Source organism: Salvelinus sp. IW2-2015, unplaced genomic scaffold (assembly GCF_002910315.2).
Source record: "Salvelinus sp. IW2-2015 unplaced genomic scaffold, ASM291031v2 Un_scaffold1244, whole genome shotgun sequence".
NCBI classification, from domain to species: domain Eukaryota; kingdom Metazoa; phylum Chordata; class Actinopteri; order Salmoniformes; family Salmonidae; genus Salvelinus; species Salvelinus sp. IW2-2015.
Genome location: NW_019942795.1, coordinates 50852 through 64772, shown reverse-complemented (window position 1 = coordinate 64772; position 13921 = coordinate 50852). Strand labels below are relative to the sequence as shown.

Here is a 13921-nt window from a genome sequence, read left to right as displayed (position 1 = left end):
CTAACCATCCCGTGTAGTCTGGTCCCAAATGTGTTCGTAAATGTCTCGTCAAATTCAATGACCATTATCATGCCAGTCATTAACCTAATGAGTTCTACCGCATTGCCGGTGTGTTTTGGACTTTAAAACCCCTTTTAAACATTGATTGAGCCATAGACGTATGGGTTGTACCATTGGAATCCTCTATATATATACAGCAAGCCAGTGGTAGCTGCACAAGCAAAGCATATGCTCATATCTGAACGGATCGAACACTACAGGCACAGCCTGTCACAACGCGGAAAAGCATTTTGGGAAGGTCTTTCTTTGCACCAAGAGACACCACCCACTCTAGTCTCCTCACCGACTGACAGGGACTCTGACCGACTGTGTGTCGTGATTTATGTAGCTTTGACAACATAATGGAAAATAAACACACAACAGACAGGATGGACACAGCGAACACATTGAGCTCAGACGTCACAGACTCCAGTAAAAGAGTAAGTTATTTGATGGAGAAGTGTGCAGATGTAGGATTCGGACAGCCTCGGAAATTCTCTAAGGAGCTACAGTCTCAAGTCTGCACGTCCTCCGTAGTGCGTAGTTTTGGAAACGTCGGCACTTTGTGCGCTGCTGCGTCTCCTTGCTCAAGCAACAACAGTGCCATGTTCAAAGACTGTACTGTCAGAGATAACGCCTCACTTATCAATAAAGCTTTTTATGACCGCTCTGACCCTGTGCGCTGGACGGAGGTGCGTGGTACAGAGGGAGTGAAGGAGTCCATGTTACCGCAGCCGGCCCCTACAGTAACTCATGAAAGTTTGCAGAGAGCGGCTACGAACATGATATCGACGCCCAGTTCAACCACAGCCACCGGGGTTTGTAGGATCATCAAAGATGAGAAGGAGCCGTCGCTAATCATGGAAACGCCGTGTCCCGATTTTGAACTAACGGCCAACATCCCTACCCTCGAGACCTGTTACGACAGCCAGAGGAAACAACAACATATAGATTTAATGGATGATTCGTCTTTCCCCACCTCCGCGCCGGGACAACAGCACCAACAAGTACTATTGGACTGTTCTCCGAACTTTCTAGTCGACTTGAATCAGAACGACCAGATGTCGACGGTTCCCCAGGTCCGTACAGACTCGCGGGGTGTTTCCTTTCCTACTCATCCCGGTAAGGGCATGCTGAGTTTTGACGTAATGAGCAGTAACGGACAGGGTCCACAGCAGCATTTGATGATTTATAAGAGTGAAATGCCTAGATGGTCCATTCAGACCTCTCCTACTCATTCCCCGTTCTGGTGCCAGTCCAGCGGGGTCTCCGAGGACCAGTACCCACACCATGGCTACTCCTCCCCGGATGGAATTCACACCTCAGCCCTGCTCCAGAGGTCCCCGACCTATACAGGATATGGCGGGTAAGATTAAAGCATTATTTAAAGTATAGCTGACCATAACCAGTGTAAAAGTCTCAGCATCTTTTGAGTTAATTTAAATGAATGTTTTTATATTCATGCATTCACTTTTTATTTATTTTTTTGCCCCAAAATGAATCTGATTTGATTTGATTTGATGAGCTTGTTTTATTATTTCTCCATTCGCCTCCATTCGCTGTGATATCAGTGTGTGCCAATGTTGTCAGTGTAAATATCGCAATGGCTCATTTGTGTTTATYCCCTGGTTTTGCAGTGTTCCACCCCAGAGGCTATGTATGATCTGTGGGGATGAGGCATCAGGGTGTCACTACGGGGTGCTCACGTGTGGAAGCTGCAAAGTGTTCTTTAAACGAGCGGTCGAAGGTAAGCAACATCATATCAGACGATTGGAACAGTAATATAATACGGCGTGGAGATTTGACTTGGACAATTAAAGAGTGACCACCGGTTGAATACTCCCATGGTACTATGGGAGGAGGATGTGGTTGAGAGGAAAGGCAAATTATGAAGTTTCAGGAAGAAAATAAAAACGTTTGTGGTAAAAAAAATATAAAAAAGATATTGAGTGTTATTGTGGACTTTTGAGCCCTAATCCTCAGACATTGACACCAGACATTACAGAATTGTAGACTTTTTACTAAGCCCCATTGTTGTCTTTTTTAACGAATGGCACAAACCTAAAGCAAAGCACAGACAGTATCACACAGTATCACAGTAACCAGTGTTCACAATGTTCTTCTTTTCTGACTTGTTTTGGTCTCGTAATCTTAAAGATTTATTAGAGTCACTCAGTCTGACCATGTTCATGTCTCTCAGTCTGACCATGGTCATGTCTCTCAGTCTGACCATAGTCATGTCTCTCAGTCTGACCATGTTCATGTCTCTCAGTCTGATCATAGTCATGTTCTCTCTCTCAGTCTGACCATAGTCATGTCTCTCAGTCTGACCATTAGTCATGTCTCTCAGTCTGACCATAGTCATGTCTCTCAGTCTGACCATAGTCATGTCTCTCAGTCTGACCATAGTCATGTCTCTCAGTCTGACCATAGTCATGTCTCTCAGTCTGACCATAGTCATGTCTCTCAGTCTGACCATTGTCATGTCTCTCAGTCTGACCCTAGTCATGTCTCTCAGTCTGACCATAGTCATGTCGCTCAGTCTGACCATAGTCATGTCTCTCAGTCTGACCATGTTCATGTCACTCAGTCTGACCATGGTCATCTCTCTTAGTCTGATAAAAGACCAGTTTGCAGTTCTCCCAGTGTCAGCTTGATGAGTTGAAAGAGGAGAACGGCAAGATGAAGCACTCTGTAAGTCATTGACAGAGGACATCAGTTCTGTTGTGTGAACCCATGATTACAATGACAGATAAATCAGACTTGTGGGAAAATCAAGGTGAAACAACATGGTTGTGACAGGATTACAGAATCTCCATGTGAGACCTGGATGGAGTCTGAGGACAAAGTGAGGGAAATGATCTCTGAGGAATTGAATATGGACCACAGGAAGATTGAGGTGGAGCGCGCCCACAGGACTATAAACCCACCCCGGCCCAGGTGACAGGCCCAGGTGACAGGCCCAGGTGACAGGCCCAGGCCGATAGTGGTCAAGTTCCTGAGGTTCAATGGCAAGTTAGCTGTTCTAGAAAGAGCCAAGGACTTGAGAGGAACGGATATAACCAAAGGGAGTGACAATATTAGGGAAGGAACCAAAGGAGTACATATATAGGGAAGGAACCAAAGGGAGTGACATATAAGGAAGGAACCAACGGGAGTGACATTTACATTTACATTTAAGTCATTTAGCAGACGCTCTTATCCAGAGCGACTTACAAATTGGTGCATTCACCTTATGATATCCAGTGGAACAACCACTTTACAATAGCGCATCTAACTCTTTTAAGGGGGAGGGGGTTAGAAGGATTACTGTATCCTATCCTAGGATAGGATAGGATAAAGGGAGTGACATAAACAGGAAAGGAACCAAAGGGAGTGACATATATAGGGAAGGAACCAAAGGAGGGACATATATAGGGAAGGAACCAAAGGAGTGACATATAAAAGGAAGAACCAAAGGGAGTGACATATATAGGGAAGGAACCAAAGGGATGACATATATAGGAAGGAACCAAAGGAGGGACATATATAGGGAAGGAACCAAAGGGAGGACATATATAGGAAGAACCAAAGGAGGACATATATGGATGGAACCAAAGGGAGTGACATATATAGGGAAGAACCAAAGGGAGTGACATATATAGGGAAGGAACCAAAGGGAGTGACATATATAGGAAGGAACCAAAGGAGGACAATATATAGGGAAGGAACCAAAGGGAGGACATATATAGGGAAGGAACCAAAAGGGGGACATATATAGGGAAGGAACCAAAGGGAGGGACATATATAGGGAAGGAACCAAAGGGAGTGACATATATAGGGAAGGAACCAAAGGGAGTGACATATATAGGGAAGGAACCAAAGGGAGTGACATATATAGGGAAGGAACCAAAGGGAGGGACATATATAGTGAAGAAACCAAAGGGAGTGACATATATAGGGAAGAAACCAAAGGGATGACATATACTGTATAGGAAGGAACCAAAGGGAGTGGACATATATAGGGAAGAACCAAAGGAGTGACATATATAGGGAAGGAACCAAAGGGAGTGACATATATAGGGAAGGAACCAAAGGGAGTGACATAATAGGGAAGGAACCAAAGGGAGTGACATATATAGAAAGAAACCAAAGGGAGTGACATATATAGGAAGGAACCAAAGGGAGTGAACATATAAGGGAAGGAAACCAAAGGGAGTGACATATATAGGGAAGGAACCAAAGGGAGTGACATATATAGGGAAGGAACCAAAGGAGGGACATATAAGGGAAGGAACCAAAGGGAGTGACATATAAGGAAAGAACCAAAGGAGGTGGCGTATATAGAAAGAACCAAAGGGAGTGACGTATATAGGGAAGGAACCAAAGGGAGTGACATATATAGGGAAGGAACCAAAGGGAGTGACATATATAGGGAAGGAACCAAAGGGAGTGACATATACAGGAAAGGAACCAAAGGGAGTGACATATATAGGAAAGGAACCAAAGGGAGTGGCATATATAGAGAAGGAACCAAAGGGAGTGACATATATAGGGAAGGAACCAAAGGGAGTGACATATATAGGGAAGGAACCAAAGGGAGTGACATATAYAGGGAAGGAACCAAAGGGAGKGACATATACAGGGAAGGAACCAAAGGGAGTGACATATATAGGGAATATAGCCTTAGACATRAGGTTCATGAAATCAATCATTTGCAAACATCAGATAACATTATATATATCAGCCATTTCTGAGACTCACTTAGATAATTCATTTGATGATACAGCAGTAGCATTACAAGGATATAACATCTATAGAAGAGACAGAAATGCTTATGAGGAGGGTTTGCTGTATATATATCAGACCCATATCCCTGTAATGCTTATGGGGAGGAGTTGCTGTATATATTCAGAGCCATATCCCTGTAATGCTTATGGAGGGAGGTGTTGCTGTATATATTCAGAGCCATATCCCTGTAATGCTTATGGGGAGAGTTGCTGTATATATTCAGAGCCAATCCCTGTAATGACTTATGAGGGAGGTGTTGCTGTATATATTCAGAGCCATATCCCTGTAATGCTTAGAGAAGATCTTATGTGTTATTGAAGTGCTGTGGTTGCAGGTTCAGCTGCCTCATCTAAAGCCTTTTCTTTTGGGGTGTTGCTATAGGCCACCAAGTGCTCACAGTCAGTATCTAAATAATATGTGTGAAATGCTTGATAGTGAATGTGATGTAAACAGAGAGGTCTACTTCCTTGGGGACATGAATATTGACTGGTTTTCATCAAGCTGTCCGCTCAAGAGGAAGCTTCTCACTGTAACCAGTGCCTGTAATCTGGTTCAGGTTATTAATCAACCTACCAGGGTGTTTACAAACACTACAGGAACAAGATCATCCACATGTATTGATCACATGTTTACTAATACTGTAGAACTTTGTTCTAAAGCTGTATCTGTACCCATTGGATGCAGTGATCACAATACAGTGGCTATATCCARGAAAGACAAAGTTCCAAAAGCTGGGCCTTAAAGAATAGTGTATAAGAGATCATACAAAATATTTTGCTGTGACTCTTATGTGGATGATGTTAAAAATATTAGTTGGTCTGATGTGATTAATGAGGAGCATCCAGACGCTGTGTAATGTCGTGTGTGTAGGTGGCAGAGAAGTCATGCGCAGCAGAATCGAACTTGGTATAAATGGCGTAGTTTAATAGACTTAATATAACTCCAAAACCAAAGTTACATAATAAATAAAAGTGGGTACAAGGACCCGTCGCGCACCAATACATAATACACACAAACATACAAAACAAACTATCTCTGACACGGTGCACTTGATGAATTTATGAAAATGCTTCTTCCGATTATTGCTAAACATGCACCTGTTAAGAAACTGACTGTTGGAACTGTTAAGGCTCCATGGATTGAGGAGGAACTGAAAAAAACTGTATGGTTGAAAGAGATGGGGAAAAAGTCTGGCTGCACATCTGACTGGCTGACTTACTGCAAATTGAGAAATCATGTGTCTAAACTCAACAAAGAGAAGAAGAAACTTTATTATGAAGACAAGATCAATGACATAAAGTACTTTAACTGAAATTATGGGCAGAAAGACAAATTCAACTCCATCTTTCATCGAATCAGATGGCTTATTCATCACAAAACCATTTGATGTTGCCAACTATTTTAATGATTATTTCATTGGCAATGTGGGCAAACTTAGGCAGGAAATGCCAACAACGAACAGTGAGTAATTGTATTCATGCATAAAAACCTCATAATGAAAGAAAAGCAGGGGAAGTTTGAATTTTGTAAGGTTAGTTTAGGAGAGGTGGAAATATTATTTGTTATCGATCAATAATGACAAACCTGCTGGCATTGACAACTTAGATGGAAAGCTACTGAGGATGGTAGCTGACTCTATAGCCACTCCTCTGAATAATATGGATTCAGAGCTACTGTTGAAGTCAGAAGTTTACATACACTTTGGTTGGAGTCATTAAAACTACTTTTTCAACCACTCCACAAATTTCTTATTATTTATGGCTGGGGGCAGTATTGAGTAGCTTGGATGAATAAGGTGCCCAGAGTAAACTGCCTGCTACTCAGTCCCAGACGCTAAGATATGCATATTATTAGTAGATTTGGATAGAAAACACTCTGAAGTTACTAAAACCGTTTGAATGATGTCTGTGAGTATAACAGAACTCATATGGCAGGCAAAAACCTGAGAAAAAATCCAACCAGGAAGTGGGAAATCTGAGGTTTGTAGGTTTGCCTATCCAATATACAGTGTCTATGGGGTCATATTGTACTTCCTACAGCTTCCACTAGATGCCAACAGTCTTTAGAACCTTGTTTGATGCTTCTACTGTGAAGAATGAGGGAAGGAGAGCTCTTTTAGTCAGGTGTCTGGCATGAGCTGACCACGCGCGGTCACGTGAGAGCGACCTGCGTTCCATCGCATTTCTGAAGACAAAGGAATTCTCCGGATGAAACATTATTGAAGATTTATTTTAAAAACATCCTAAAGATTGATTCTATACAGTGTTTGACATGTTTCTATGAACTCGAATGGAATTTTTGGACTTTTCGTCTGACCTGCGTGTCATCAATTTGGATTTTGGAACTAAAAGCGCGAACAAAAAGGAGGTATTTGGACATAAATTATGGACGTTATCGAACAAAACAAACATTTATTGTCAAACTGTGATTCCTGGGAGTGCATTCTGATGAAGATCACCATAGGTAAGTGAATATTTATAATACTATTTATGACGTCTGTTGACTCCACTACATGGCGGATATCTGTATGGCTTGTTTGGGCTCTGAGCGCTGTACTCAGATTATAGCATGGTGTGCTTTTTTCCGTAAAGTTTTTTTGAAATCTGACACAGCGGTTGCATTAAGGAGAAGTTTATCTAAAGTTCCATGTATAATACTTGTATCTTTTATCAATGTTTATTATGAGTATTTCTGTWAATTGATGTGGCTCTCTGCAAAATCACCGGATGTTTTGGAGGCAAAACATCACTGAACATAACGCGCCAATGTAAACTAAGATTTTTGGATATAAATATGAACTTTATCGAACAAAACATACATGTATTGTGTAACATGAAGTCCTATGAGTCAAAGGTTAGTGATTAATTTTATCTCTATTTCTGCTTTTTGTGACTCCTCTCTTTGGCTGGAAAAATGGCTGTGTTTTCTGTGACTAGGTAATGGCCTAACATAATCGTTTGGTGTGCTTTCGTCGTAAAGCTTTTTTGAAATTGGACACTGTGGCTGGATTTACAACAAGTTTATCTTTAAAATGGTGTAAAATACTTGTATGGTTGAGGAATTTTAATTATGAGATTTCTGTTGTTTGAATTTGGCGCCCTGCACTTTCACTGGCTGTTGTCAAGTCTATCCCGTTAACGGGATCTCAGCCATAAGAATTAACAAACTATAGTTTTGACAAGTAGGTTAGGACATCTACTTTGTGCATGACACAAGTCATTTTTCACACAATTGTTTACAGACAGATTATTTCACTTATAATTCACTGTATCACAATTCCAGTGGGTCAGAAGTTAACATACACTAGGTTGACTGTGCCTTTACACAGCTTGTAAAATTCCAGAAAATGATGGCATGGCTTTAAAGCTTCTGATAGGCTAATTGACATCATTTGAGCCAATTGGAGGTGTACCTGTGAATGTATTTCAAGTCCTACCTTCTGACTCAGTGCCTCTTTGCTTGACATCATGGGAAAGTCTAAATATATCAGCCAAGACCTCAGTTTTTCGTTTTAGACCTCCACAAGTCTGGTTCACCCTTGGGAGCAATTTCCAAAGGCCTGAAGTTGCCACGTTCATCTGTACAATAGTACGCAAGTATAAACACCATGGGACCACGCAGCCGTCATACCGCTCAGAAAGGAGACGCGTTCTGTCTCCTGGAGATGAACGTACTTTGGTACGAAAAGTGTAAATCAATCCCACAACAGCAGAGGCCATTGTAACGATGCTGGAGGAAACAGGTACAAAAGTATTTATATCCACAGTAAAACGAGTCTTATATTGACATAACCTGAACGGCCGCTCAGCATGGAAGAAGTCACTGCTCCAAAACCACCATAAAAATACAAGAGTATGGTTTGCAACTGCACATAGGGACAAAGATCGTACTTTTTGGAGAAATGTCCTCTGGTTTGATGAGACAAAAATAGAATTGTTAGGCCATAATGACCACTGTTATGTTTGGAGGAAAAAGGGGGAGGCTTGCAAGCCGAAGAACACCATCCCAACCGTGAAGCACGGGGGTGGCAGCATCATGCTGTGGGGGTGCTTTGCTTAAGGAGGGACTGGTGCACTTCACAAAATATAGATGGTATCATGAGGGAGGAAAATGATGTGGATATATTGAAGCAACATCTCAAGATATCAGTCAGGAAGTTAAAGCTTGGTCGCAAATGGGTCTTCCAACTGGACAATGACCCCAAGTATTCTTCCAAAGTTGTGGCAAAATGGCTTACGGACAACAAAGTCAAGGTATTGGAGTGGCCATCACAAATCCCTGACCTCAATCCTATAGAACATTTGTGGGCAGAACTGAAAGTGTGTGCGAGTGTGTGTACACCTGACTCAGTTAAACCAGCTCTGTCAGGAGGAATGGGCCGAAATTCACCCAACTTATTGTGGGAAGCTTGTGAAAGGCTACCCAAAACATTTGACCTAAGTTAAACAATTTAAAGGCAATGCTACCAAATACTAATTGAGTGTATATAAACTGACCCACTGGGAATGTGATGAAAGAAATAAAAGCTGAAATAAATAAATTCTCTCTACTATTATTCTGACATTTCACATTCTTAAAATATTGTGGTAATGCTAACTGACCTTAAACAGGGAATTTTTACTCTGATTAAATGTCAGGAATTGTGAAAAAGTGAGTTTAAATGTATTTGGCTAAGGTGTGTGTTAACTTCTGACTTTCACTGCTCTGTCCTTGAGCTGTTCTTGTCTATTGATGTATTACGTCATTCTGTATTATGTTTCATGTTTTGTGTGGACCCCAGGAAGAGTAGCTGCTGCTTTTGCAAATAAATGACCCCCCCAAAAAATGTCACTCTCAGTCTGATGATAGTCATGTCTCTCAGTCTCACCATGGTCATTTCAATCAGTCTGTCCATGGTTATGACAATCAGTCTCACTATGATCATGTAACTTAGTGTGACCATAGTAATGTCTCTCAGTCTGACCATGGTCATGTCACTCAGTCTCACTATGATCATGTCACTCAGTCTGACCATGGTCATCAAATTAAATCAAATCAAATGTATTTATATAGCCCTTCTTAAATCAGCTGATATCTCAAAGTGCTGTACAGAAACCCAGCCTAAAACCCCAAACAGCAAGCAATGCAGGTGTAGAAGCACCGTGGCTAGGAAAAACTCCCTAGAAAGGCCAAAACCTAGGAAGAAACCTAGAGAGGAACCAGGCTATGAGGGGTGGCCAGTCCTCTTCTGGCTGTGCCGGGTGGAGATTATAACAGAACAAGATGTTCAAATGTTCATAAATGACCAGCATGGTCAAATAATAATAATCACAGTAGTCGAGGGTGCAGCAAGTCAGCCACCTCAGGAGTAAATGTCAGTTGGCTTTTCATAGCCGATCATTAAGAGTATCTCTACCACTCCTGCGGTCTCTAGAGAGTTGAAAACAGCAGGTCGGACAGGTAGCACGTCCGGTGAACAGGTCAGGGTTCCATAGCGCAGGCCAGAACAGTTGAAACTGGAGCAGCAGCATGCCTGTGGGGTGGACTGGGGACAGCAAGGAGTCATCATGCCAGGTAGTCCTGAGGCATGGTCCTAGGGCTCAGGTCCTCCGAGAGAGAGAAAGAAAGAGAGAAAGAGAGAATTAGAGAGAGCATACTTAAATTCACATAGGACACTGGATAAGACAGGAGAAGTATTCCAGATATAACAAACTGACCCTAGCCCCCCGACACATAAACTACTGCAGCATAAATACTGGAGGCTGAGACCAGGAGGGGTCAGGAGACACTGTGGGCCCATCCGACAAAACCCCCGGACAGGGCCAAACAGGAAGGATATAACCCCATCCACTTTGCCAAAGCACAGCTCCCACACCACTAGAGGGATATCTTCAACCACCAACTTACCATCCTGAGACAAGGCCGAGTATAGCCCACAAAATCTCCGCCACGGCACAACCCAAGGGGGGGCGCCAACCCAGAAAGGAAGATCACGTCAGTGACTCAACCCACTCCAGTGACGCACCCCTCCTAGGGACGGCATGAAAGAGCACCGAGTCTGCGTCTCTCACATGGGTAGGCAGACCATTCCATAAAAATGGAGATCTATAGGAGAAAGCCCTGCCTCCAGCTGTTTGCTTAGAAATTCTAGGGACAATTAGGAGGCCTGCGTCTTGTGACCGTAGCGTACGTGTAGGTATGTACGGCAGGACCAAATCGGAAAGATAGGTAGGAGCAAGCCCATGTAATGCTTTGTAGGTTAGCAGTAAAACCTTGAAATCAGCCCTTGCCTTAACAGGAAGCCAGTGTAGGGAGGTTAGCACTGGAGTAATATGTTCAAATTTTTGGGTTCTAGTCAGGATTCTAGCAGCCGTGTTTAGCACTAACTGAAGTTTATTTAGTGCTTTATCTGGGTAGCCAGAAAATAGAGCATTGCAGTAGTTTAACCTAGAATTAACAAAAGCATGGATTAATTTTTCTGCATAATTTTTGGACAGAAAGTTTCTGATTTTTGCAATGTTACGTAGATGGAAAAAAGCTGAAATCTCATAATTAAAATTCCTCAGACATACGGTACATGTGTTTTACACCATTTTAAAGGTAATATTGTTGTTAATCCCACCAAAGTGTACGATTTCAAATATGCTTTTCAACGAAAGCACTACAAACGATTATGTTAGGTCACACCAAACCACAATAAGCACAGCCATTTTTCCAGCGAAAGATAGCTTTCACAAAAAGCAGAAATATAGCTAAAATTAATCACTAACCTTTGATGATCTTCATCAGATGACACTCATAGGACTTCATGTTACACAATACATGCATGTTTTATTTGATAAAGTTCATATTTATATAAAAAAATCTGAGTTTACATTGGGGCGTTACATTCACCAGTTCCAAAAACATTCAGTGATAGTGTATAGCCACATCGTTTCAACAGAAATACTCATCATAAATGTAGGTGATAATACAAGTTATACACATGGAACTATAGAGATACCTCTCCTTAATGCAACCGCTGTGTCAGATTTCAAAAACACTTTACGGAAAAAGCAAACCATGCAATAATCTGAGACGGCGCTCAGAACATTAGTAAAATTAGCCGCCATGTTGGAGTCAACAGAAACCAGAAAACACATGATAAATGTTTCCTTACCTTTGATGATATTCATCAGAATGCATTCCCAGGAATCCCAGATCCACAATAAATGCTTGATTTGTTCGATAATGTCCGTTATTTATGTCCAATTAGCTACTTTGGTTAAAGCGTTTGGTAAACAATCCCAAAGTCACAAAGCGCGTCCACTATAACGTGACGAAATGTCCAAAAGTTCCATAACAGTCATATTGAGTAGCTTGATGAAAGGTGCACAGGGTGCCCAGAGTAACGGCCTGCTCCTCAGTCATAGTTGCTAATATTTGCATATTATTACTAGTATTGGATAGAAAACACTCTGAAGTTTCTAAAACTGTTTGAATTATGTCTGTGAGTATAACAGAACTCATATGGCAGGCAAAAACCTGAGAGTTCCACTTTCTGTTTGGATTCTTTTCTGAGGGTAGTTCACCCAACGCTCTCATTGAAATTACAGCGAGATATGGATGAGTTTTCATTCCTAAGGCTTCCACTAGATGTCAACAGTCAATAGAACTTTGTCTGATGACTCTATGTGAAGGGGGGCCGAAGGAGACAGGAATTAGTCACCACTGCCACGAGCTGACCATACTTTGACCACGCGCGTTCACGTGATAGGCAGCTCCGTTCCATCGCTCAACTGAAGACATAATTCTCCGGTTGGCAACGTTATTCAAGATGTATGTTAACAACATTCTAAAGATTGATTCAGTCAATCGTTTGACATGTTTCTACTGACTGTTATGGAACTTTTGGACATTTCGTCACGTTATAGTGGACGCGCTTTGTGACTTTGGGATTGTTTACCAAACGCTTTAACCAAAGTAGCTAATTGGACATAAATAACGGACATTTCGAACAAATCAAGCATTTATTGTGGATCTGGATTCCTGGGAATGCATTCTGATGAATATCATCAAAGGTAAGGAACATTTATCATGTGTTTTCTGGTTTCTGTTGACTCCAACATGGCGGTAATTTTACTAATGTTCTGAGCGCCGTCTCAGATTATTGCATGGTTTGCTTTTTCCGTAAAGTGTTTTTGAAATCTGACACAGCGGTTGCATTAAGGAGAGGTATCTCTATAGTTCCATGTGTATAACTTGTATTATCACCTACATTTATGATGAGTATTTCTGTTGAAACGATGTGGCTATACACTATCACTGAATGTTTTTGGAACTGGTGAATGTAACGCCCCAATGTAAACTCAGATTTTTTTATATAAATATGAACTTTATCAAATAAACATGCTGTATTGTGTAACTGAAGTCCTATGAGTGTCATCTGATGAAGATCATCAAAGGTTAGTGATTAATTTTAGCTATATTTCTGCTTTTTGTGAAAGCTATCTTTCGCTGGAAAAATGGCTGTGCTTATTGTGGTTTGGTGTGACTAACATAATCGTTTGTAGTGCTTTCGTTGAAAAGCATATTTGAAATCGTACACTTTGGTGGGATTAACAAAATATTACCTTTAAAATGGTGTAAAACACATGTACCGTATGTCTGAGGAATTTTAATTATGAGATTTCAGCTTTTTTCCATCTACGTAACATTGCAAAAATCAGAAACTTTCTGTCCAAAATTATGCAGAAAAATTAATCCATGCTTTTGTTAATTCTAGGTTAAACTACTGCAATGCTCTATTTTCTGGCTACCCAGATAAAGCACTAAATAACTTCAGTTAGTGCTAAACACGGCTGCTAGAATCCTACTAGAACCCAAAAATTTGAACATATTACTCCAGTGCTAACCTCCCTACACTGGCTTCCTGTTAAGGCAAGGGCTGATTTCAAGGTTTTACTGCTACCTACAAAGCATTATGGGCTTGCTCTACCTATCTTTCCGATTTGGTCCTGCCGTACATACCTACACGTCGCTACGGTCCCAAGACGCAGGCCTCCTAATTGTCCCTAGAATTTCTAAGCAAACAGCTGGAGGCAGGGCTTCTCCTATAGATCTCCATTTTTATGGAATGGTCTGCTACCCATGT

The 13921-nt window shown here is 41.5% G+C and overlaps 1 protein-coding gene across 1 annotated transcript in view; it reads left to right on the top strand.

The window, feature by feature from the left end:
- The first annotated feature begins 334 nt into the window (after positions 1–334).
- pgr (progesterone receptor) overlaps positions 335–13921 on the top strand; it is a 48677-nt gene continuing 35090 nt past the window's right edge. Inside the window, exons 1-2 of the mRNA XM_024137576.2 lie at positions 335–1405; positions 1677–1786. Coding sequence (XP_023993344.1) covers positions 402–1405; positions 1677–1786 — 1114 coding nt within the window. The 5' untranslated portion in view covers positions 335–401. The remainder of the gene's footprint in view (positions 1406–1676; positions 1787–13921) is intronic.